Source organism: Galleria mellonella, unplaced genomic scaffold, assembly GCF_026898425.1.
Source record: "Galleria mellonella isolate WM207_F2 unplaced genomic scaffold, CSIRO_AGI_GalMel_v1 utg150, whole genome shotgun sequence".
In the NCBI taxonomy this organism is placed as follows: domain Eukaryota; kingdom Metazoa; phylum Arthropoda; class Insecta; order Lepidoptera; family Pyralidae; genus Galleria; species Galleria mellonella.
Genome location: NW_026442002.1, coordinates 848,915 through 876,025, shown reverse-complemented (window position 1 = coordinate 876,025; position 27,111 = coordinate 848,915). Strand labels below are relative to the sequence as shown.

Sequence of the window (27,111 nt, the reverse complement as noted above, 5' to 3'; positions counted from 1 at the left end):
CGTGTGCAATACAATAACGCATTCCGAGCTATGCTCAACTTGCCATGGCGGTGTAATGCGTCTGGCATGTTTGCAGAGAACAGGGTTAATGATTTTTTTGCTATTTTACGTAATTATAAGGCAAAATTTCATGACAGATTAATGACAACAAGTAATCATATTGTAAAGACTGTATTTCTCACAGCATACCTGACGACAAGAGATTTTATAACGAAATAATTTAAATTGGTATTTTATAATTAATGTATATTTTAAAAATAATAATAACAGTTTATTTATTATTATATAAATGTAAACTATGGGTATATACCTGAAAATAAAGAGATTTATTATTATATATATATTTTAATTTATGTTTCTTTGTGGCCATCAACGTATATAGATAATGTTCGTGATCTCTTTTCGTTCATGGTCTTTCAACTTATTATTATTTAATTTAAAAAAAAAATCGGCTTCAATCGATATTGCTTTGAATCGTGTGTACGCCCATCACTATGGTTAAAACGTCAGCTGTCACTCACCAAACACGTGAGTGAAGTTAGCGAACTTCAGTGATACGAGTGAAGATAATCACGAATGAAATATAAATACCTATATATATATATATATATAAGAATCGATTGATAACTAATGTCATTGGTCATTTACCAAGTTTGTTTCAGTTCTTGTTTATATTTGGGTTGATATGGTAGTTCATTTTGTAAATTATTTGTAAATAAACAAAGATTTGTGTTTTAGACCGGATAGCAACTGAGGTAAGTACTTTGCTTTTAAATATGGGTACAACTAATCTATTTGTCTCATGTTGACACAATTGTACGTCCTTTTATAAAAATAATTGGTTATAAAATAAACAAATATGTATATTAAAAATGTTTATGTATTAATTGTTTATATATTATTGTATGTTGTTACTTATTTGTTTATTTTATTATTTAATGACGAAATTTAAAACAAAAATATGTTACAATGATGTTTACTATTGAAAAATCTTGTCTTATATTTAATCATTTAAAAATAAAATAGACACAAAAATAATAATTTACATAATAATAAATAATAATTTAATACAACAATCTATTTAATTTTACCGATTTCTTCGCATTATTACTTAAACGTTATTTTTTAACTTTAAAAATATAGATCCTAATATGAATTTTATACATCAGAATTTAATTTTGTAACATGTTATATATACCATTCCATTATGAATTATATATATAACTTATATACAAACTAAATTAAATAAAAAACAATTAGTCAAAGTAATATTCCGTTAGTAATACACACGTTCCGTTCCTGATACGTTATGTTTAAAAGAAAAAAAAAAAAATTATATCGAAAAATAGTCTATGATTGAAATTAACCTGTTTTTACTTGTACAGAATAGAGATAAAATAAAAAGTGATTTCAGTGAGGGCGTTTTAAATAAGTCTGTATTTATTAATCGCCTTCAAAGAAAGAATAAAATACTCAATTTACTTGTATTTTTGTTTCTCGTTTTTTATCACAGAACTCCATTTTTTTTCGACTTAAGTTTTTTTTTATATATTTTTTTAATGAATGATAATGGTATGGTAACCCCGCTTGCGCTATCGGTATACACCGGCGGGGCACCAGTGAAGGATGAAGTAGGTCAGTTAGCCCATCATGACGAATCAACAGGAATTGTTCACGATGGTTTCCAGGGGGAAGCACGTGGAGGTCGACCTAATAAGGCATATTGCTAGCAATGGGGCTGTCAAACTCCATTGCTAACAATCCCTTTCCCCCGAAGCAGTTGTGTTTGCATGACTGTGTTTCGGTTTGAAGGGTGGGATATGGCAGTGAATTTACAGGGTACAGAGAAGTGATCTTAGTCTGGGGGGAATACTAATTCTTATGAATCTATCACTATAGGCCTGCTTCATCCTCACTGGTGCCCCGCCAGTGTATACCAATAGCGCAGGCGGGGGGTTTTCTTTTTATGGGTGAAAATGGTATGGTAACCCCGCCTGCACTGATGGAATACGCTGGCGGAGCACCAGTGAAGGGTGATAGATGAGAATGAAAACAGGCCAGTTAGCCCATCATGATGAATTCATCAGGAATTAACCATGATAGTTTCCAGGGGGAACCGCGAGGAGGTGGACCTGGTTGGGTATATTGCTAGCAATGGGATTCTCAGTCTCCATTACTAACAATCCCTTTCCCCCGCGCAGGCGGGGTTATTACTCCATTTTATCCATCAAATATAAAATATCGGGGAAAGGAATCGTTAGTAATGGGAACTGGTAACGTTTTGTTTGGTCGGTAGCCTCTTGATAGTATTTTTTTCATTTATTATTTTGTACTAGCCGTTTCCTGCGGCGTTGCTCGCTTCTATGTAGCTCTTGTATATCATTCCTATTTGGAACTCTTCATGAGTCCGGTCTTACATTGTATTATATACTTAAACGATAATTACGTACCTAATACCTTCATAAAGTGTCAGCCAATACAACCGATCGGTTATTTTATAGCATTTCATATGTGATCCTTTAGATTGGTATAACTTTTTTATTTATGAACCGATTGAAATAAAACAAACACTAAATGTTAAGTGGAGCAAACCGCAACGTGTTTTATATTAGTGAAAACCGCATTAAAATCGGAAAATGTTGGATAAAGTATTAGAGTGGGCGTGAAAATTTTTTTTAATGAAATAAATTTAAAACAGACATATAGATCATGGCTTCGATAAATAAGGATATAGCGAGATTGAACTGGTAATTCGATTCAGTCTATTCTAGCACAAAAAAATAGGTACAAACTCGCCGTACCACATTCTAGATTCAATCTAGACTTAGCATTATTGGAACAAAGTACTGTAACCGGATGCCGGTATTGATAAAAGAGGTTTTAAACCAAAGGTTGACTCGACTAGACCCAAGATCTACTCTGATCTGTTTACTTACGAAACCCTGTGACATCTACCAATTACATACTTGTTGAAATCACAAATGAAACGACATAGTTCAGTGCACAATTGTGTAGTATTGTAGACAGATAGATAGATAATTCATTTACATTACTTACAGCACACAAATTACAATAAAAAAACATACACATAATACACAGTGAAAGAGGTAAAAGAATGAAAATAAAAAAGTACAAATAAAAAAAAACAAAATATATAAACTAACAATCTCCTTTCTTACCCTTCCTTCACGCGTGTGCCATTGTAACACAAAATGGTCACAGCTAAGTTTATTGCTTTGCCCTTAAAAGAGCAAAACACTGATATTCTGCTGTGACCAATGTAGTATTTTGTTATTTTATTAAGAGGGGAAACATAAAACTGCAAATTATTCTTAGTAACTACTTGTTTATTTTAGTGCGAGCATTGCGTCCGAGCATCTTCCGTTGGATTAGCAATATATTATATTGTTTGCTTTGCCACTATCAACTGGACTAACAGTATCGATCGGGGGGGGGGAAGGGATTGTTAGTAATGGATATGTTATTCCTCTATACCAATGGGTACAGAGGAATAACACCTGAGTCCTCAGGAATGGCAACGCATGGGGGGTATCATGGGCGAAACGGTATACTCTGTTATGTGCATGGTACTGTGCATGTCTATAGGCGACGGTTACCACTTTCCATCAGGTGGGCCGTCAGCTTCTTTGCCATTTGCCATTCTAAGTTGTATAAAAAAAAACGAGCACGCGGCTCACCTGATGGTAAGTGACTACCGCCGCCCATGATCACCCGCAACACCTACGGCATTGCAGGTGTGCTGCCGGCCTTTTAAATAGGAATATGCTCTTTTCTTGAAGGTTACGTTGTCGTATAGCTTTGTTTATCGCTGTTTTATTGTGTTGTAAATTGTAATACTGAATATTCGCTTGTTTTTTTCCGTATCTAAGCTAATTTAACTAATGGTTAAAAAATTTTATCAGTGTAGGCACATACTGACCCACGTACAAATGGTTTTTTTATGAGCTTTTTATCTAAAAAAAAATAAAATAAAATACATTCCATACGTACCTTTCTCTAAATTACTAAAGATACATTTGCTTTTGTCTGTGATTTTGTATGTGTGGATTCTTAACCGACTTAAAAAATGTTAACAATTAAAGATTGTGTTTTACGAAAGAAAATAGACTTCAGCTGTGCCAAGGCTAGTAAAAACTAAACCATTGAATTGAATTGAATAAAATTTCCACGGGATCGATATGTAAGTATATCCTTTCAGATAAAAAAAGAATTATCCAAATCGGTTTGGAATTGATGGAGTTATGGAGTGAGAAACATACAAAATTCAGTAGATTTTGCATGATACTGGAAGAAACCAGAGGGAGACTTTGTACAAAAGTCGTTTGCTTGGGTGCCTCTGTCCCATTCGTGTTTCTACCGTGAAGCAGTTGTGTTTCGGTTTGAAGGATGGGATATGGCAGTGAATTTACTGGGTACAGAGGAATAACACCTGAGTTATCAGAAATGGCAACGTATGGGGGGTATCATGGGCGAAACAGTATACTCTGTTATGTCCACGGTACTGCTCATGTCTATAGGCGACGGTTACCACTTACCATCAAATGGGCCGTCAACTCGTTTGCCATTCTAAGGTGTATAAAAAAAAAGTGTTGTTGACTCAGTTTTTCGGAAGCCATACTATGGATTTATTATTGAATTCGTCACGATGGGCTAACTGACCTGCTTCATCCTCACCTATCACCCCTCACTGGTGCCCCGCGAGTGTACACCGATAGCACAGGCGGAGTTACCATTTTTATAAAAAAACTCACTTTTATATTTATAATATAACCATGCAAATGGGCGATATAGATAGGAAAAACCTCAAAATAATGATAGGGACAATAACGGGCCATTGTCCATTAAACAAACACCTATACACAATAGGAGCCACAGACAGTCCTCTGTGTCGAGGCTGTTTCGACGCCGAACAAACGGCTGCTCACGTAATCCTGGCATGTGAGCCTGTGGCCCATCAACGTTTAGAAATCCTCGGAACGGTGAGGTCGCTCGTGAGGCCTGTGTACCAGGAAGCTTCTGTGCTTCTAGGCGGGGCAAGGCTGGCTTATTGTCCGACTTGACCCATTGAAACTGCGCAGAGATGTTGCATCTCTGTGCATCTTCTACCGAATTTATCTTGGCGAGTGTTCTGAGGAATTGTTCGGATTGATACCTGCTGCTGATTTTCACCACCGTACAACCCGCCACAAACTAAAGTTTCATCCCAATCATCTGGACGAGTGGCGGTCTTCCACCGTGCGTTTTTCAAGGCACTTTCTTCCACGCACAACCATTCTTTGGAATCAACTTCCAGCAGCAGTATTTCCGAACCGATACGACAACATAACCTTCAAGAAAAGAGCATATTCCTTTTTAAAAGGCCGGCAGCACACCTGCAATGCCGCTGGTGTTGTGGGTGATCATGGACGGCGGTAGTCACTTACCATCAGGTGAGCCGCATGCTCGTTTGCCCCCTGTGTTGTAAAAAAACCTACAACGGTACAAATGAGAGGCTAAGCGCGGAAAAGAGAGTTCAATTTACATTACATTACATTATGCATAAAGATCAATAATATAAAATATTTGTTACACAGATGGCGTTTGTTGCGTTGCTGTTACTCTCGGCGACTTATACCGTCCTGGGTGTACCTCACCGTCGCGATCTGATCACTCCTCGCCCGGGGGAGAAGTGTGGTTACGAGGTACGTATGCTCAGGCCAGGCTGTGGAATGAGCTCCTTGCCAAGGTTTCTTTAGAGACTACAGCATGGTGTTCTTCAAAAAGGGCATGTCATCAGGGTCGGCCTTCAATATTCCCACCCGAACTAGATTAAAAAAAAATGATTATTTCAAAGCGCTTGTAAACAAGTCTTTTTAAAAAAAAAAAAAGATTTGAATTTGTAATATATGTTTATGCAGTATCAGACCATAGAACAGCCATGTCCTATGTGACAGGGAAGCCCCTGGTTTCCCAATATATGTACATTATTTATTTATTCATTAGTACATATATGTGTACATGGCGGACTTAATGCTGAAAGCATTCTCTCCCAGTCAACCATAGGGAAGTGTCAGAATACTCGAATGCGGTACTACTAATTATTGATATACATACATACTAAAATTACATATATAAACGAATAAACATATATAAATAACAAATATACTTACACATATATGATATATACTATATTATATACGAAATTGAGAATAATATAAAGCATATATATATATATATATATATATATATATATATATATATATATATATATATATATATATATATATATATATATATATATATATATATATATATATATTTGTTTATTTATATATATATATATATATATATATATATATATATATATATATATATATATATATATATATACAGAACATACAGAAACAGTCTCTGTTATGTCCGTGATACCGCTCATGTGTATAGGCGACGGTTACCACTTTCCATCAGGTGGGCCGTCAATTCGTTTGCCATTCTAAGTTGTATAAAAAAAAAAAAAAAAACAGCCATGCACGACGACTGCTTCACGGCAAAACAATAAGTTTACTATTGTAATCTTTTGGTGGAAACAATAAAGAGTATCTATTTATCATTTCTCCATTAAAAAAACAATCCATTCAGACGGCTTCATACACAAAACTATTTCTGGTTAACTTTACAGTTAATATGAAGTATAATGAACCTGATATAAATACAAGTATAAATATATATTTACAAGTAGGTAATGGGCGATAACATTTGAACTGGCAACACTATGTAGGAGATAGTTTAGGAGAGATAATAAGCAAATATGTACACACAATGTTTACGATTATAGAGTTTAATGATTGACCTATGTATCTATTTATTTATTTATTTATTCTATCTATTTATTTATTCTTTATTGCACTGGGACATAATGTTTTTTTTTTTAAAACATTGGCCACCGCAGTTAGGCTTTGTTGATGTTTTAAGGGACGCTGCTGTCCGTCCTTCGACCACCTTTTGTAAAGGGGTGGCCCATTCTATGCCAAGAATACAATGTCTAATACTCATGTATTTTTTTTTTGTAATAGTCGATAATGGAATGGTAACCTCGCCGGTGCTAACGGTATAAGCTGGCGGGGCACCAGTGAGGGATGATAGGTGAGAATGAAAAGGAAGGTCAGTTAGCACATCGTGATGAATTCAATTGGAATTAAGCACGATGGTTTCCAGGTGGAACCGTGTGGAGGTCGACCTGATAGGATGTGTTGCTAGCAGTCCCATTGCTAGTAACTAATGCCGTTTACTAACAATCCCTTCTCCCCTCGAAGTACCCCACAATTGCGACCGATCTTTATTATGGAAATTTGGTTTTCTTTGTCCGCAGAGTTGCACAGCGCCCAAGGATGGACTATTAAATGTTCACATCGTTCCCCACACTCACGATGACGTCGGATGGCTGAAGACGGTGGACCAGTACTATTATGGAAGTAGGTCAAACATGACAATAACAAACTCTTTATTGTTGGGGGGAAAGGGATTGTTAGTAATGGAGACTAAAAATCCCATTGCTAGCAATATACCCAACCAGGTCGACCTCCTCGCGGTTCCCCCTGGAAACTATCATGGTTAATTCCTGATGAATTCATCATGATGGGCTAACTGGCCTGTTTTCATTCTCATCTATCACCCTTCACTGGTGCCCTGCCAGCGTATCCCGTTAGCGCAGGCGGGGTTACCATACCATTTTCATCCACAAAAAAAAAAAAACTCTTTATTGCACCCAATGGAGATGTAAACAAGGAGTATTTATACAGAATGTGCATATACAAAAGGCGGCCTTATCGCTAGAAGCGATCTCTTACAGACAACCTGGCGTAAATAGTGGATAAGTACAGAGAGATAGGTAGATTTTTTTATGCAACTTAGAATGGCAAACAAGCTGACGGACCACTTGATGGTAAGTGGTAACCGTCGCCTATAGATATGAGCTGTACCGTGGATATGACAGAGTATACTGTTTCGCCCATGATACCCCCCATGCGTTGCCATTCCTGAGGACTCAGGTGTTATTCCTCCGTACTCTGTAAATTCACTGCCATATCTTACCGTTTAAACCGAAACACAGCCATGCAAACACAACTGTTTCACGGTAGAAACACAAGGGACAGAGGTACCCAAGCAAACGACTTTTGTACAGTCTCCCTCTTTTTATTCCAGGCCGCAACGATATCCAGAAGGCTGGTGTCCAGTACATTCTAGATTCTGTTATTAAAGAACTATGGGAAGACGAGAGAAGAAGGTGAGTGAGTTTGAAACAAACGATGGTGATTTAACCATGATGATTGATGTGACTGTAAAGTGACGTCAGTTTTTGATCATTTTAAGGTCATTACTGTACTAGCAATCTGTCCTGTCAATACGACGTCTACATCTTTTTACTAGCGTCACTTTTATGTTTATTACCACATAACTTCGTCAGTTGTGAATCGATTTGGAAAACTCTTTTTTTTTTATATAATCCAAAATCAAATGATCTTTATTTAAATAGACTTGTTTACAAGCACTTTTAAATTGTAATTTTTTTAAATCTACTGCGGTGGTCGTAAAGTTGTTCTCTGTTGTGAAGAGTCCGCGAGAAACTCAACTCTTTTAAAATCTCTCCCTTTTGCCCAAAGATTAGTCTCAAAGAATGTTTATAAAAGTCGATTCAGTGGTTTAGTTTTTACATCAAAATAACTGTTTTTGCTACAATTGCGACTTTAATTGTGGTTTTTATATTTTTTTTTATACCACTAAGATGGCAAACAAGTGTACGGCCCACCTGATGGTAAGCGGTTACCGTAGCCTATCAACGTTTGCAATTTTTTTGATGGGTGAAAATGTTATGGTAACTCCGCTTGCGCTAACAGGATACGCTGGCGGAGCATCAGTGACGGGTGATAGATGAGAATGAAAACAGGCCAGTTAGCCCATCATGATGAATTCATCAGGAATTAACCATGGGAGTCTCCATTACTAACAATCCCTTTCCCCCCACGCCTGCAATATTAGGGGTATTACGCGCGCGTTGCCGACCCTGAAGAAACCTCTTCCCCCCTTCCTTTTGAAGAAGCCCATGGTGTAGTCTCTTGGGAAAACCTCGGCTGTGGCAGAGCTAGTTTTTCTTTTACGCAGTCTTAATTCATCATCAGGTGAGCCATCATTCAAAATTCAATAATCATCTATTCTGACGTAATGTTATAAAAAATAAATTCGCGGGAAAAGCTATTGTTTACAGCTAGAAATTAATAATTGTTTCTCAGATTTATGTACGTGGAGACAGCGTTCTTCTGGAAGTGGTGGACGCGCCAGTCTGATGATGTAAAGGAGAAGGTCCACGCGCTGGTGCGCCAGGGTCGGCTCGAGTTCGTCGGCGGCGCTTGGAGCATGAACGACGAGGCCGCCGCCCATTATCAGAGTGTGCTCGACCAGTTTACATGGGGTCTCAAGTGAGTGTTTGGTTTGGCAAATTTTGGACTGACTTTGGTGGAAATCTTTTTTGAAAATTGATTGTAGAATATGTCATCATGAGGTATGAAACATGATGTGTTTGACAGTTGTTCAGCGAATGTCATAAATATCATTGCCTCAACTAAACTTGATTAAAATGACGATGATGCTCGGCCATGTTTGATTTTCTATTGCAGTGTTTTTCACGACCTCCTAGTATGAAAAGATATTTCATTCTTCGCTTTTTTTCATGTATTTTATAATGTAAAAAAGCGAAGCAAAATTATTTTCTTGGGTCAAGATTATTTTATGACGATACAAGAAAAAAAAAAAAATCTGGACCCAAGAAAATAATTTTGAAGAATTTGTTTCAATTTGTTTTGATCAAGAAATATATATATATATATATATATGGAATTCCAGTAAAGTTCATTGAATCTAAATAGGTTTACTTGATTCAAGAATTATTTTTCTTTATCTTGGGTCAAGTTCATTTTTTTATCTGTGCGACGGTGGACGTGTCATAGATTTTTAATTTTGTTTTGTTAATATGTACTAAATACATAAATGTTTCAATTATCATTGTTCTTAATAAATCTATCTTTATAACTTTGGTTTTTTTACTGAGATAGTTTTCGCGATCCCCCTATAAAGGCTTGAGTCCTTGAAGACCTCCTGGGGGAGTGACAACTCACACGTTGAAAAACTCTGTTTCATTGTAATTGTTGAATTTTGGATACATTTTTTGCCAATAACCAAGCAACATAAAAGGGTGTTGTGTATTAAATTTAAAAACTTTTTAAATAATAATAAGTTTATATAAATTTTCTTTATCAGATTTTTTTGAGAGTTAGTCGTTACGTTTGTTCATTCATGAACAATATATAATATACAACTTAGAATGGCAAACAAGCTGACGGCCCACCTGATGGAAAGTGGTTATCGTCGCTTATAGACATGAGCAGTACCGTGGACATAACAGAGTATACTGTTTCGCACATGATACTCCCCATGCGTTGCCATTCCTGAGGACTCAGATGTTATTCCTCTGTACCCATATCCCACCCTTCAAACCGAAACACAGCCATGCAAATACAACTGCTTCACGGTTGAAACACGAATGGGAAACCAATCGACTCTTGTACAAAGTGTCCCTCTGGTATAATATTCCTTGTATCTGATGAATTCAATTGACTTCTAGAAAATTGAACGATACCTTCGGATCCTGTGCGTTGCCACACGTCGGTTGGCAGATAGACCCGTTCGGTCACTCGCGAGAGTTCGCATCGCTTCTGGCTGCTATGGGATACGATGGGCTGTTCCTGGGCAGGATAGACTACCAAGACAAGAACGCCAGGCTCACGGACAAGAGGATGGAGATGGTGTGGAGGGGGGACGACGATCTTGGTGAGTGATTTAGTTCGTATTTTTACCATATCAGTTTATTACATACAAAACAGCAGAAAACAAAGTAAACACTATACATACAAGCACATACAAACACAAAACACGTCACTCGCTACACGCACTCACTTACACTAAAGTACGCACGCACGCATGCACGCACGCACACACACAACGATAAATTTACCAGCGGGAAACTTTGTATAAAAGTTGTTTGCTTGGTTACCTCTGTCTCACTCATGTTTCTATCATGAAGCAGTTGTGTTTGCATGGCTGTGTTTCGGTTTGAAGGATGGGATATGGCAGTGAATTAACAGGGTACAGGGGAATAACACCTGAGTCCTCGGACGGAATCTTTCCTCACGGGAAGTATCATGGGCGAAACAGTATACATAAAAACAGTATAGATAAAAAGTTTATCTATCTATCTGTCTATACTCTGTTATGTCCACGATACAGCTCATGTCTATAGGCGACAGTTACCGCTTTCCATCAGGTGGGCCGTCAGCTTGTTTGCCATTCTAAGTTGTATAAAAAAATTACATGATTTCGTATCTAAATTTGAAGATTTTCAATTTAATGTAATTATGCAATTGTGTGTATTTTTATCGAAAAGGGAATGTTGGTTTGGCCATTTGGAGAGAATGGATGAAAGAAGAATTACGAAAGAGATTTATCGATCAAAACGGACGTATGTCGATCGAATAGGCAACGTACTGAAGAAGGGCCAAATTAAAAGTACCCGTAACCGGCGAGTGTGTGTGAAAAGTTTGATGAATGTGGAGGAAGCGAAAGAGGTTCGTTTGAATCGAAGCATTTGGCGTTCCATTGTTTCTGCCTACCGTAATGGGAGACGGGCGTGACAGATATGTATGTATGTATGTATGTGTATTTTTGTTATAAAAATAATTAAAATCACTGTTTGTTTCGTGTTATTTTATTTATCATGTCCTTTTTACAGCCCCTCAGTATAAGGCTTGTCTATAGAGAGGTTTTTTTTATACTTCCAGGCAAGTCATCTGATATCTTCACCGGTATATTGTACAATACATACTCCCCGCCGCCCGGATTTTGTTTCGACGTGTTGTGCAGTGACGAGCCTATAGTAGACGAGGTCAACTCCCCTTTGTACAACGTCGACAGGAGGGTGAGTTCTATCATTAAGTGTACAGCTTTTTCAAATTAAATTATTTTTTTTCATTAATATTAATTGTCGTTTTTCAACACTTATGTATTTAGTGGTACCCGGGTGGTACTTTTAATGGACGTCATTCCTTGGTCATTTTCCGGTCATTTTAAGTAAGCGACCTTAAAATGACTGAAAAATGACGTCACCGTTTTACCTGGGAATTTAATATCTCATTTCACGGTTTCATTAGACTGCACTAGCTGTGGTTACAGAAGAAACTACTGCCATCTATCGACAATAACATTGTTTACTTTAGTCTGCTTGTGATTAGGGTTATTGCAAATTAAGCGCGAATTTAAAAAAATATTGGAATAGCACTGCATGAGGTGTGCACAGTATATGTGGGTGGATGTCACAGTGTATTCTGTGACGTCCACGGTGCTGTTTATGTCTGTAGCTGATTATTGCCACTTTATATCAGTTGGGCCGTCAGCTTGTTTGCTGTTCTAAGTATCATAAAAAAAATTAAGTTCCAGCATTGTTTTTAAATTTTTTTTTTTAGTCTAAAAACTCAGTTCTCAGGAGTGACGATTTATAAATGTTTTGGGTATCACAGTATACTCTGTTATGTCCATGGTACTGCTCATGTCTATAATCGACAGTTACAACTTTCCATCAGGTGGGCCGTCAGTTTGTTTGCTTTTTGCGATGTGTTTTAAATGTTTTTAATCAATTATAATAATATAGTGTATTTAGTTTCACGCCAGGGATCAGACAGAGTAATGAAAAAAAGAATTAAATTTTTTTTTTATTGGATGAAAATGGTATGGTAACCCCGCCTGCGCTAACGGGATACGCTGGCGGAGCACCAGTGAAGGGTGATAGATGAGAATGAAAACAGGCCAGTTAGCACATCGTGATGAATTCATCAGGAATTAACCATGATAGTTTCCAGGGGGAACCGCGAGGAGGTCGACCTGGTTGGATATATTGCTGGCAATGGGACTCTTAGTCTCCATTACTAACAATCCCTTCCCCCCCCCCCCCCAAAAACAATGTATTGAAGAAATTTAAACATACCGAATATTTTATGTTAGAATTGAGATAGGTTTAAAGGTATCAGTTACTTCGTACATGCCATCACCCGATGATAACGTACAGAGATCATTCCATGCACTCGTTTGAAGGTGAACGAGTTTATCAGCATATGCAAGAACATGTCCAATGCATATGCAACGAACAATATACTGATCACAATGGGCGAAGACTTTCAGTACCAAGACGCAGCCATGTGGTATATAAATCTAGACAAGTTGATCGAGTAAGTAAGTGTGCATGAGTTGCATACATGCATATGTCTGCATGGAATTCGGATTGATCGTAATGCGTGGTGTGGTCAGAGTTAGATCAAAAAAATATTGTATTATACATAAATGTATGTTAATTAAATAAGTGTGCATAGCATAGCATGATATATATGCATGCATAATGTTGCATGCATGCACAATTCGGGATAATAACACAGTACAGTTACTTAGGATGGAGATGAGTTATTAAATTTACAATTTTATTAATAGAAAAATAATAAAAATTAAAAAAAAAAATGGCAACTGAAAATAAATTTAAATACAGAATATTTATTTATTTCTTTCTTCTTAAAATATACAATGACAAGTGAACAATTCAAGTGAAGTACAGTAACATAAATACAGATTGAAATATACACATAAAGGTACAAAAGGCGGTCTTATCGCTAGGGCGATCTCTTACAGACAACATTTGGTTAAAGGAGAACAGATAGAAGTGGGCAGGTGGCGCGAGAGGGAATTAATAATTTTTCGTGCATAAAATACAAGAACCTGTAATGCACAAAAATATCAAATTGGTATAATTTAGTAAACTACTTACTGTAATTATATACATAAATATGTTTAGATAGATAGATACTCTTTATTGTTACCTCCAAAAGATTACAATAGTAAACTTATTATAGATACAAACAATTACAAGAAATAATCACAGTGAGAAAACAATGGGCGACCTTATCGCTAAGAGCGATCTCTTGCAGCCAACCTTTGGATGGAGAGGAGTAATTATAAACAGTTTGGTGGGAGGCACGATAATAATTCTATATATATAAATAATAATATGTTAATTTTTTTTATTTTTTTTTAACAATGTAAGTAAGGGTAAAAAAAACCGTTCACGCTCACTTTTTTACATTATCCGAGCAGTAAGTGCTTTATATTATTCTCAATTTCGTGTATAATATAGTATATGTCATATATGTGTAAGTATATTTGTTATTTATATATATTTATTCGTTTATATATGTAATTTTAGTATGTATGTATATCAATAATTACTAGTACCGCATTCGAGTATTCTGACACTTGCATATGGTTGACTGGGAGAGAATGCTTCTAGCATTAAGTCCGCCATGTACACATATATGTACTAATGAATAAATAAATAAATAAGGGCTGAAGAAAATTTGTTTTGCCAACTAGGTAGAGGCGTTCATAGAGCGAGCCCGCCTTATGTCCGAAGCGTACACCACAAATAACATTCTAGTTACCATGGGAGATGATTTCCATTATCAGGACGCCGGCATGTGGTTCACCAACTTGGACAAGTTGATAGAGTGAGTCAGTCAGGGGTATATTGTTACACTGTGAAATGTATACCAATTACCTTCACGCATTCACAACGTTCCTTGCCTTTTATCCCCAATCTTTTCCTCGGTACCATAAGTGGCGGGAACTACCAACAAATGCATTCCCAAAGAGGGTTGACGTCAGGCGCGCGGCCGGTCGTAAAACTATAAGCCAAATCTTTTTATAAAATGGATATATATATATATATATATATATATATATATATATATATATATATATATATATATATATATATATATATATATATATTAATGGGTGATAATGGAATGGTAACCCCATCCGCGCTATTGGTATATACCGACGGGCACCAGTGAAACATGATAGGTGAGGATGAAGCAGGTTAAAGTGAATGCTGTGAATACCTATAATAGGCGTGTGCATTAATATTGTATTGTATTTAATGTTTGTTACACCTATATGTTATAATGTAATATGCTGTTGGTGTTCCTTAAATAAATAAATAAATAAATATATTTGACAGTGTAATATACCCTTTTCAAGTACTGCAATAATTGTATATTCTATCTCGCTCGCACATAATCTCCTGTCATGTATACATTCATACATTTTTTCACATTTGCTACTCAACCTATTCCCTTGTCCATTGTTTCATAATTGCTTCGCATGTAACAATGTATGTAATATGGTATTGTTCCTTCATACAATTTTATTGCTTTTGAAATTTGGAATGACCGTGTCAAGTTTATTTTTCTACTAGCTGTTGCCCGCGACTTCGTCCGCGTTTCCGTCGTTTTCCGTAAAACAAGTAGCCTATGTCCTCCCTCACGGTTTAGTGGTTTTGATGTAACAGACACATTTCCCTTCGCTGCTCTGCTCCTATTGATCGTAGCGTGATGAAAAGTATACTGTAACCTGCCCAGGAGTATGAAGAATAATTGTGCCAAGTTTCGTTAAAATCCGTCGAGTAGTTTTTGTTTCTATAACGAACATACAGACAGACAGACAAAAATTTTACTGATTGCATTTTTGGCATCAGTATGGATCACTAATCACCCGCTGATAGTTATTTTGCAAATATATTTCATGTACAGAATTGACCTCTCTACAGATTTATTATAAGTATAGATAGATATAGATTTACAACACCATCTAGCGGTCATATTTTTGTTTTAGCTTGTCCCTAAAACATGTAGTCAGTGGTTACAAAAAAATAAAAAAGAAATTAAGACGTATTGAGAGAGCGTAAAGCTCATCCAGTTGATGGAATAATTTTTATTTATGCAACTAAAAACCGTAAATAAGCTGACGGCCCACTTGATGGAAAGTGGTAACCGTCGCCTATAGACATGAGCAGTACCGTGGACATAGCAGAGTATGCTGTTTCGCCCATGATACCCCCCATGCGTTGCCATTCCTGAGGACTCGGCTGTTATTCCTCTGTACCTTGTAAATTCACGCCATATTCCACCCTTCAAACCGAAACACAGCCATGCAAACACAACTGTATCATGGTTGAAACACGAATGGGACAGAGGTACCCAAGCAATCGACTTTTGTACAAAGTCTCCCTCTGGTAAAATCAATGTCATTGTACAATTTGCACATTTACGTACCAAATATCACAGTTATTGATTAAGCCGTCAAGGTTAAAAACAAACAAACAAACGCACTATCTGAATTATAATATTAGTAAGTAAATATATGTAAATAAAAAGCAGTACACAGTTTAATACTGTACCGTCCATACGGCACCTTACATACGTCACCGCTCCTGAGAACTGAAGTGCAAAAAAGTTCAAACTAACCTGAATACTCACTCATTCGTATCCAATCTTCTCCACCAGGTGAATGAGTTTCTCAGTTACGTCGAGACCCAGTCTCGAAGGTACAGGACAAACAACGTGATATTGACCATGGGCGGTGACTTCACATACCAGGATGCCACCATGTGGTACACAAATCTGGATAAATTGATAGAGTGAGCAAACACTTTTTCGATTTATTAACATATTTATAATTCACACACACATACACGCATACACACACTCATACGTTCATACACACACATACACGCACACACACGCACACGCACACACACACACACACACACGCGCGCGCGCGCACACGCACACACACACGCACACGCACACGCACACGCACACACACACACACACAAACGCGCGCGCGCGCGCACACGCACACACACACGCACACGCACACGCACAGGTTCTTGGTAGAACATAACACAGGGACGGACAGACGTTACGATCCGCCATATCTTGTAACTGAATTAATCAATAAATATTATTATTCTAACAATATGAGATAGAATATGTGCGTTTTTTAATTAATGACAATTTTGTGCATAGCTTTAGGATTTCACAAGAGACTACAGTTTGTTTTATTTTTTATAATTATGTACATAATTAATTTGATAGTATGAACTCGTTTGTTAATTTACGCGGGTTATAAATAACTCAGAGTGTTTATCTATCTATCTATCTATCTATTTCGACTAAAACTATATATTTATTATATAAAAATTAATGATCTTATTTTAAAAATAAACATGGATGTTATGGTAATTTTTGAATAACTTCAGTCCTCAGGAATGGCAACGCATGGGGAGTATCACGGGCGAAACAGTACACTCTGTTATGTCCACGGTACTGCTCATGTTTATAGGTGACGGTTACTGCTTTCCATCAGGTGGGCCGTCAGCTTGTTTGCCATTCTAAGTTGTATAAAAAAAAATCCCATTTTTTTTTCTATCATTTCTTTGAAGCATGCATTCCATTTTATGATTGTTCATTGGCTGTAGCATTCATTTTTTTATTTTGCTTTGCTTTTATATTTGGTGATAAGTCCAGATCAGAAGGATTGATTAATTAAATCATTTTAGCTTTAGCATGATCACAGGATGGGATTAAGGATGGGAAGTGAATAGTTTATATCAGGGTTTCTCAAACTTATGGCTTCACGTATCTTTATATTTTGGGCTTTTTACATCACGGTGAACCCCTTAAAAATCTGTCTATTGATTGAGAAATACAGTATTTTAATTGAATAATTAAATTGTTAATAAAAAACTTTAAATGTGGAAAAACCAGTTATTGTATTTCAACCTTTCTTTGCATGATTTTTTTTTATTGGTGAAATAAATCAAGGTTTTAGATGTATCAAGCCACGTGTATGTTTTCTTGACAGGTATACTAATCTGAAAGCCGCCAAAGAGAATTTGAACATAACTTTGTTCTATTCAACTCCGAATTGCTACCTTAAAGCTGTGAAGGATGCCAAGTAAGTATTCCGTTATATATATATATATATATATATATATATATATATATATATATATATATATATATATATATATATATATATATATATATAAAATATTCCGGGCTATTTATCGGTTCGAAGGGTGGGATATGGCAGTGAATTTACAGGGTACAGAGGAATAACACCTGAGTCCTCAGGAATGGCAACGCATGGTGGATATCATGGGCGAAACAGTATACTCTGTTATGTCCATGGTACTGCTCATGTCTATAGGCGACGGTTACCGCTTTCCATCAGGTGGGCCGTCAGCTTGTTTGCCGTTCCATGTTATATAAATTAAAAAAAAAAAACATAGGTTTCCATGAGGATATATGTATAAATGACCCATCTAGGGGACTACCATAAGGAACAGCCCGGAGCCGAAACACAGCCATGCAAACACAACTGCTTCACGGTAAAAACACGAATAGGACAGACTTTTGTACAAAGTCTCCCTCTGTTCAACAGTGGACAGTTTTGAGTTATTTGATGATGATGATGATGATCACCAGCATTACCGATAGACTATTATATAAACCATAATAATATAAACCAGGGGTTTCCAAACTTATTTTGTCTACTGCCCACTTTGAGAATAAATTATTTCTATTGGGGGAAAAGGGATTGTTAGTAATGGAGACTGAGAATCCCATTGCTAGCAATATATCCAACCAAGTCTACCTCCACGCGGTTCCCCCTGGAAACTATCATGGTTAATTCCTGATGAATTCATCACGATGGGCTAACTGGCCTGTTTTCATTCTCATCTATCACCCTTCACTGGTGCTCCGCCAGCGTATACCGTTAGCGCAGGCGGGGTTACCATTCCATTTTCACCCATCAAAAAAAATACTATTACTTTAAATTACAAATCACCCCTAAACCTCTACACAACGGACCCATTTTTTTTTCTGGGTCTCTTACCGCCCCCCTTTAGGCCTTTTTTTTTTTAACGTCTGGAAAATGCTTTATGCAGACCCATACACCTTGTGGGAGGTGAATGGGTACTGTGGGAGTCCCCCCCGTAAGGTGGGGGTCTACCCACCAAAAACCAGATGATATACCCTCGAGGTGCCATATGTCGGAGCCATGGGTTCGCTTTCGCACTCACCACATCTCCGACGGCAGCGACCCGCCGTCTGATGGTAAGAGCAGATCTCCTCTCTCAAGATAGGGTGGATGGCGTGCTCACCCTACCACTCGGGGGATGCGCCGGTAGACCCCCCCTTTAGGCCTGCAGCGCCCACAAGGGGGCGTTATCTCCCACTTTGGAAAAGGCTGATCTAAACGAATCCCTACGTGTGTTGCAGCCCGGTACTACCCACGAAACAGGATGACTTCTTCCCTTACGCGAGCGACCCGCACGCCTACTGGACCGGCTACTTCTCCTCCCGCCCCACCACCAAGTACTTCGAGAGGGAAGGGAACAACTACCTTCAGGTATTTAGGAGTCAAAATTACAAACATAATTTATATCAAATAAAGATGTACAACAGGCGAGCTTAACTCTGTAAGAGTTCTCTACCAGCAAACCCTGAGTGGAGAGCAGCATTGACTACCAGCGGGCAGTGTGCGTACAATAATAGGAGGAGACAGTATAGATGTTTCTATTAAAAAATAATAAATATGTTGACATATATACAAAGTAATTCATATATTTAAAATACATACATATCTGTATATAATAATACATATACATACATACACATACATAAGATATCTGTTCACACATAAAATAGGTACATATACATACATAGACATAATAAGTTTATGAGGACAGAAGATGCTCTTTTAATCTGCTCTTGAATATATTCAATGTTTCACTTTCACGAATATGCCATTTATATTTTACCAGAGGGAGACTTTGTACAAAAGTCGTTTGCTTGGCCACCTCTGACCCATTCGTGTTTCAACCGTGAAGCAGTTGTGTTTGCATGGCTGTGTTTCGGTTTGAAGGGTGGGATATGGTGTGAATTTACAGGGTACAGAGGATTAACACCCGAGTCCTCAGGAATGGCACGCATGGGGGGTATCATGGGCGAAACAGTATACTCTGTTATGTCCACGGTACTGCTCGTGTCTATAGGCGACGGTTACCACTTCCCATCAGGTGGGCCGTCAGCTTGTTTGCCATTCTAAGTTGTATAAAAAAAAATATTCAATATCGTATCAAATAAAATTAACAATTACATTATTATGATTAATTAAATACAAATTACAATGGCAAATTTATATATATATATATATATATATATATATATATATATATATATATATATATATATATATAATATATGCACTAAAACATACAGTAACAACAATAAGTTAATAACAATGTTAGCAAAGGTGAACTTATCCCTAAAAGAGATCTCTTCCAGTCAACCTAACGCAGTGGCGTAGGAAGTAGTGAGTGGGCAGTAGTAGTGCAAGACGGAAATTTAAATAAATATTTACATAAATTATAAATAATTATATATATACACACATACATTATGTCAAGTCTTAAGGATTTATATTAACAATAATTATGTTAACTATTATTTGGGATGTGTAGGCATAGTATTCTCCCATACTGTAAAAGACTATTGTTATAGGTATTGAAACAACTGCAAGTGTTGGCTGATTTACCGGAGCACAATACCGATGTGTTGGACGAGCTCAGAGGTGCAATGGGTGAGTGAAGTTGAATTAACAACAGAGGGAGACTTTGTACAAAAGTCATTTGCTTGTACATATTTGTCCTATTCGTGTTTCTATCGTGAAGCAGTTTTTTTTCTTTTTTTGGTTTTATATATATTCTTTATATATATATATATATATATATATATATATATATATATATATATATATATATTCTCATCATTATCCAGGCGTGATGCAGCACCACGATGCCATCACGGGCACAGAGAAGGAGCACGTCACCCACGACTACGAGAGGTTGCTGGACCAGGCCATCGAGGATGCTCTCATCATCGCGAGACAGGCTTTCAAGTGAGTGCAAGCTTCTATGCTGCATAATTTATTTTTTAACGGATAAATAATTTCAATTGAGGATATGTTTTAGGGCGATTCAAATTGATAAACTTGAGAAACGCAAACAATAGGCCATTTTAATTTCTATTCCAACGGAAGAGAAAGAGAGGAATATATACAGTTCTTTCATACATACAAAGGCTAAAACTGTACTTCATTTGAAGTATGTATAAGTATATATGCAAGTATGTATATATTTACATACAGCGCCATCTCTTGTAGTACGGATAAACGATTATTGAACTTTGACAGTTAGAATAGAATATATTTACAAAATTTGACGACAGATGGCATGAGTTGATCCAGATGATAATGGAATGGTAACCCCGCCTGCGCTATCGGGTTACGCTGGCGGTGCTCCAGTGAGGGATGATAGGTGAGGATGAAAAGGCAGGTCAGTTAGCCCATCGTGATAAATTCCACAAGAATTAACCACGATGGTTTCCAAGAGGAACCGCGTGGAGGTCGACCTGACAGGGTATATTGCTAATAATGGAGCACGTAAATTCACATTACTAACAATCCCCTTCTCCCTTATGTTTGTTACCTTATTACTCGGTCAGTTCTGTAATTCTTTTTATACAACTTAGAATGGCAAACAAGCTGACGGCCCACCTGATGGAAAGTGGTAATCGTCGCCTATAGACATGAGCAGTACCATGGACATAACAGAGTATACTGTTTCGCCCATGATACCTCCCATGCGTTGCCATTCCTGAGGACTCAGGTGTTATTCCTCTGTGCCCAGTAAGTTCATGCCATATCCCGCCCTTCAAACCGTAACACAGCCATGCAAACACAACTGCTTCACGGTAGAAACACAAATGGGACAGAGGTGGCCAAGCAATCGACTTTTGTACAAAGTCTCCCTCTGGTAAATCAGAATAAATTTTTTTCTCTATTCAATAATACACCGCCTGCGTATTTCTCTGTTCGCCCAATGATCGACTGGTAGAGAACACCGTCCGGTGTTAAGTCCGCCATATGTACCTACATTAAATTTTACTGTGCAATAAAGTTTAAATAAATAAATATTGATTTTTTCACAATTAAAGTAAGGTTTTTTTGTAGAACACAATTCTAAATTATGTTTACCTGTGGAACCCTAATATTACAATACTTATTTCGCAGCAAAGTGGCACAAGGCGACCCCCTCAAGTCCACAGTACTGACGTACGACAGGTGTCGGCTTAACGAAACCAGCTGTCCAGCGTCGGAGAATAGCAACCAGTTTGTGGTGAGTGAATGAACATGCGGACTAACAAACATTTTGTTATATATATATATATATATATATATATATATATATATATATATATATATATATATATATATATATATATCATGACGCTTTTTTTTGTTGATGGGTGAAAATGGTATGGTAACCCCGCCTGCGCTAACGGGATACGCTGGCGGAGCACCAGTGAAGGGTGATAGATGAGAATGAAAATAGGCTAATTAGCCCATCGTGATGAATTCAACAGGAATTAACCATGATAGTTTCCAGGGGGAACCGCGAGGAGGTCGACCTGGTTGGGTATATTGCTAGCAATGGGATTCTCAGTATCCATTCTAACAATCCCTTTCTTGATTAATTTCTAATGATTAATTCCTGATGAATTCATCATGATGGGCTAACTGGCCTGTTTTCATTCTCATCTATCACCCTTCACTGGTGCTCCGTCAGCGTATACCGTTAGCGCAGACGAGCATATATATATAGTAGGCTGTCGATGCATTCGGATTTTTTTTTTATTTTTTTAAGCGTGTAATGTTTTGTTTCAGGTAACAATATACAACCCCATAGCGTACCCTCTAGATGAGCCCATAGGCATACCAGTGGTTGATGGGGAATACACTGTTTACGATTCAGACGGTACGTATTTATGGAAAATAAGTTAGCTCTCAATTCGGTTGTATTTTTCCATGTTTCTCACCTCATAACTCCGTCAGTTGGAAACCTATTTCGAAAATTTACCACCACCTGATGGAAAGTGGTAACCGTCGCCTATAGACATGAGTAGTACCATGGACATAACATGTCAAGAGTATACTGTTTCGCCCATGATACCCCCCATGCGTTGCCATTCCTGAGGACTCGGGTGTTATTCCTCTGTATCCTGTAAATTCACGCCATATCCCACCCTTCAAACCGAAACACAGCCATGCAAACACAACTGCTTCACGGTTGAAACACGAATGGGACAGAGGTGGCCAAGCAAACGACTTTTATACAAAGTCTCCCTCTGGTAATCTTATCTGAAAGATTAGTCCCATAAAGATTAAAATCGACAGTTTAATTTTGAAGTCGGTTTTTTGTAAAACACAAACTTACATATTTTTTTTTATCATTTGTATTTTAGGTACAGTGGTTAAATCCCAATTAATAGATATAACTCCAGCGGTACTAAACATACCCACCAGACAATCTAAAGCTACCCACGAGTTGTTCTTCATCGCCAATTTACAAGCTTTATCAGTTAATTCCTATTATGTCAAGAAATCACCAACAAAAGCCAAGAGGCATGCAAAAGGCGTTAATGACAATGCAGATGTTACCAATGAATACAATGTCGATATGAATGGTTACTGGAGAAGTGTGAAAGACAAAATAGAAGTAGATGTGAGAAGTTTAGAGAGAGAACTCGACAATGTGAATAGAGTAGAGAAGATTCCAGATCTTCCTGGTGCGGTAGACAAAGAAGTCAAACAAGTGAATAGAGGTAAAGTGGCTTATGATGTTCTAAGAAATAAAGGGGAGTCTGTTAATCAAGATGTGGAAGAGTTTGAGAAATTGTTGAAAGAGGAGAATAGAAGAATTGAGACAACGAGAAGAATTAGAGACGGCCTACAGATGAATTTGTACCCGAATTTGAGTGATGAAGAGATGAGGATGCTGTCCGATGATCCCATGGTTGTACAGAGGAATCCTGATGCTGAGAGCGTCCAGAAAAACGTAAGTTTAATTGTTAATAATCAATTTTTTTATCTTCGATAATTTAATTTTGATGTATTTAACAGTAATTACTGTTGATTTACCATGGTGATTTCCAAAAGGATCTGTATGGAGGTTAATCTAGTAAAGTATATTGTTAGCTATGGGGCTGTTAGATCCCATTAGAAACTATCCCTTTATCCCTTTCCCCCCGAACTATGGTATAATGCTTCTGTACCCAGTAATTTTACTGCCATGCGAGTATCTTCAAACCAAAACAACCATGCAAACGTAGCTGCTAGACAGAAACAGAGGTAGCCAAAGCAGACGACTTTTCTACAAAATCTCTCTCCGGTAATATTTTGATATCAATTTTACAATTCTTTCTAGGACTTCGTCATCACCGCAGATGTCAACGGAGAAAAAATAACACTCCAAAACGGCGTAAGTTTCGAGGTTTCTTTCTTGTACTACCCTGGCTGTTACGGAGATAATTATGCATTCGAAAACAGGTCATCCGGCGCCTATATCTTCAGACCAAATGCAACAGAAGCGATAGATCTTGAACGGATCAGTAGTTCTCGGGTCGACGGCGACATAGTCTCAGAGATTAGAACAACGAGGACAAATAATGTGAACAGCGTGATTAGACTCTACGCTGGAGTCCCATACATCGATCATTACTTTGTTATAGGACCGATCCCGATAGAGGATGGTATAGGTAAAGAGTTTGTTGCGAGGTACACTTCAGATTTGCGTAACACAAACGGTTTTTACACGGACTCGAGTGGCAGACAAGTTCTTAAGAGGAAACTGAACGAGAGGCCACAATGGAACTTGACTTTGGAGGAGCCAATCGCCGGAAACTATTATCCAGTCACCAATTTCATTTCCATACAAAATGAGGAGAATGTCTTAGCTGTTGTAACGGACAGGTCTCGGGGTGGCACCTCGTTGAAAGATGGGGAGATTGAACTGATGCTGCACAGGAGGTTGCTTCACGACGACGCGTTCGGTGTCGGCGAAGCGTTGAACGAAACGGCCAACGGTGTGGGGCTTGTCGTTAGAGGGTACCAGAGGATATACGTGCTTAAATCCGAAGGTACGTTAACAAATGTTGAAGCACTGAAGAACCATTTGCGTCCAGTCGTGTTTGTATCCAATGCAGACAGCTTAAACATTGAGGATTGGTATAAATTGACCAATAAACACAGCTGGTCACAAAGTACGATAGATGGCATACATCTACTGACTTTAGAGCCTTGGGATGGGAAGTTGCTATTGAGATTGGAAAATATTGATTCATTTAAGAAATCGATCGATGTAGATTTAAACAAATTGTTTAATAATATAAAAATTAATGGTATAAGAGAGACAACGCTGGCAGCTAACCAGTGGTTGAGTGACTACAACAAGTGGGAATGGACCAAAGAAAACAACTTTGCAAAATCATTCAACGATGATTACGGCAGTTCACAACGCGACGTCGCTGATGATGAAGATGATGGTGTTGTCGATACAGACGTAGACAGAGGTTTAGTCACAATTAAGCCTAGACAAATAAGAACATTTATAATTGAATACGATTATCTAAATTGATTTTTTACCAAAGCGAAAATTGTATTAGAAAACGGAGTGGAAAGGACAGGTTGGTCAAAAAAAAAATAGCTGATTCAGCATGATCTAAGTCAGACGGCAAATTGTTTTCCCATCGGAAATATAACCACCGCAGCCATATAATTAATGATTCTTAGTTTGGACGCTGCGCAATGTATTTGAAATTTTACGACATACTGTGCTTTTTTTGATGGGTGAAAATGGTATGGTAACCCCGCCTACGCTAACGGGATACGCTGGCGGAGCACCAGTGAAGGGTGATAGATGAGAATGAAAGCAGGCCCGTTATCCAATCATGATGAATTCATCAGAAATCAACCATGATAGTTTCTAGGGGGAACCGCGAGGAGGTCGACCTGGTTGGGTATATTGCTAGCAATGGGATTCTCAGTCTCCATTACTAACAATCCCTTTCCCCGTGACATACTGTGCTGCACACGACGCGTGATACCTACATTTTTTGATATTTCAAAAGATTTCACTATAAAATGTATAATATTTCTTTATATTATAATAAATGATTGTAAATGGTAAAAGAACAGGGAATGTTTTGAAATTTTCCAGAATAATTTTCGCTGGTTTTCAATTCAGAATGGTTTGGAGTCACTTTGAGTTTTTGCTAACCTGTCCCTTGCGCTCTGTGTAGTAAGAATTCTAATAGTTTATCTATTTCCTTCAATAGTATTGAATAATACATATTTTATTATACTATAAAAAAGTAATTTAATTTACTTATATTTTATACTTTATTTGTTAACGATATTTTGCCAGAATCGTTGTAAATATGTAAGAGAAATTATACAATTATTTTAAACATTGCAAACTCTTTCCAGTGTTGCAAGGTTAATAAAATATGTTGCATTTAAAAATAAGTTGTTGTTTGTCCTTGAAGTTCTATGACCATAAATTTATTTTTTGTATGCAGTTTTTTTTACGTATTACTTCAAAATTAATTCCATATCTGTCTAATGGTAAGTGATCTAAGGGTTCTATCAATATTTGCTAAGGTTAGGTGAAATAAGAAACATAGACTTGGTATAAAATTTTACGTTTTTTTTTATACAACTTAGAATGGCAAATAAGCTGACGGCCCACCTGATGGAAAGTGGTAACCGTCGCCTATAGACATGAGCAGTACCGTGGACATAACAGAGTATACTGTTTCGCCCATGATACCCTCCATGCGTTGCCATTCCTTAGGACTCAGGTGTTATTCCTCTGTACCCTGTAAATTCACGCCATATCCCACCCTTCAAATTGAAACACAACCATGCAAACACAACTGCTTCACGGTTGAAACACGAATGGGACAGAGGTACCCAAGCAATCGACTTTGACAAAGTCTCCCTCTGGTACGTACTAATAGACTGGCAATGCAATCACAAAAACGAGACGAAAATGTGATTACACTTGTGTGTGTGCATGGAACACTGCTGAATTAGGCACATTTTATAGACTTAGTACAATATGCTACGTTAAGGGCTGAATTTCCACGATTGATTAAGTATGCTGTCGATGGGGAGCGGGGCAATTATCTTGTCTTTAGGTGGCAACTAACA

General features: G+C 37.4%; 1 protein-coding gene across 3 annotated transcripts; it reads left to right on the top strand.

Moving 5' to 3' along the window:
- Positions 1–614: 614 nt before the first annotated feature.
- Positions 615–26,424, top strand: LOC113511409 (lysosomal alpha-mannosidase-like). 3 transcript variants are annotated; one of them, XM_052892225.1, is made up of 16 exons: positions 615–755; positions 5,595–5,702; positions 7,370–7,472; positions 8,203–8,284; positions 9,288–9,473; positions 10,676–10,881; positions 11,889–12,025; positions 16,491–16,624; positions 17,854–17,946; positions 19,278–19,407; positions 20,562–20,640; positions 20,838–20,958; positions 22,132–22,237; positions 22,786–22,876; positions 23,364–23,956; positions 24,326–26,424. In XM_052892225.1, exons 2-16 carry the CDS (start codon positions 5,595–5,597, stop codon positions 25,532–25,534), a joined length of 3,378 nt encoding a protein of 1,125 aa, XP_052748185.1. In that variant the 5' UTR covers positions 615–755; the 3' UTR covers positions 25,535–26,424. The 3 variants fall into 3 exon arrangements, with proteins under 3 accessions (XP_052748185.1, XP_052748186.1, XP_052748187.1); XM_052892226.1 differs by lacking the exon at positions 16,491–16,624 and adding an exon at positions 14,518–14,651; XM_052892227.1 differs by lacking the exon at positions 16,491–16,624 and adding an exon at positions 13,195–13,328.
- Positions 26,425–27,111: the final 687 nt, after the last annotated feature.

What these genes read in the sequence shown, in the direction of transcription:
- LOC113511409 (XM_052892225.1), top strand. Translation starts at nt 5,595, where the DNA reads ATGGCGTTTGTTGCGTTGCTGTTACTCTCGGCGACTTATACCGTCCTG. An exon ending in TGTACAACGTCGACAGGAGG is followed by an intron (nt 12,026 to 16,490) that starts GTGAGTTCTATC and finishes CTTCTCCACCAG; the next exon opens with GTGAATGAGTTTCTCAGTTA. An exon ending in AGAATAGCAACCAGTTTGTG is followed by an intron (nt 22,238 to 22,785) that starts GTGAGTGAATGA and finishes GTTTTGTTTCAG; the next exon opens with GTAACAATATACAACCCCAT.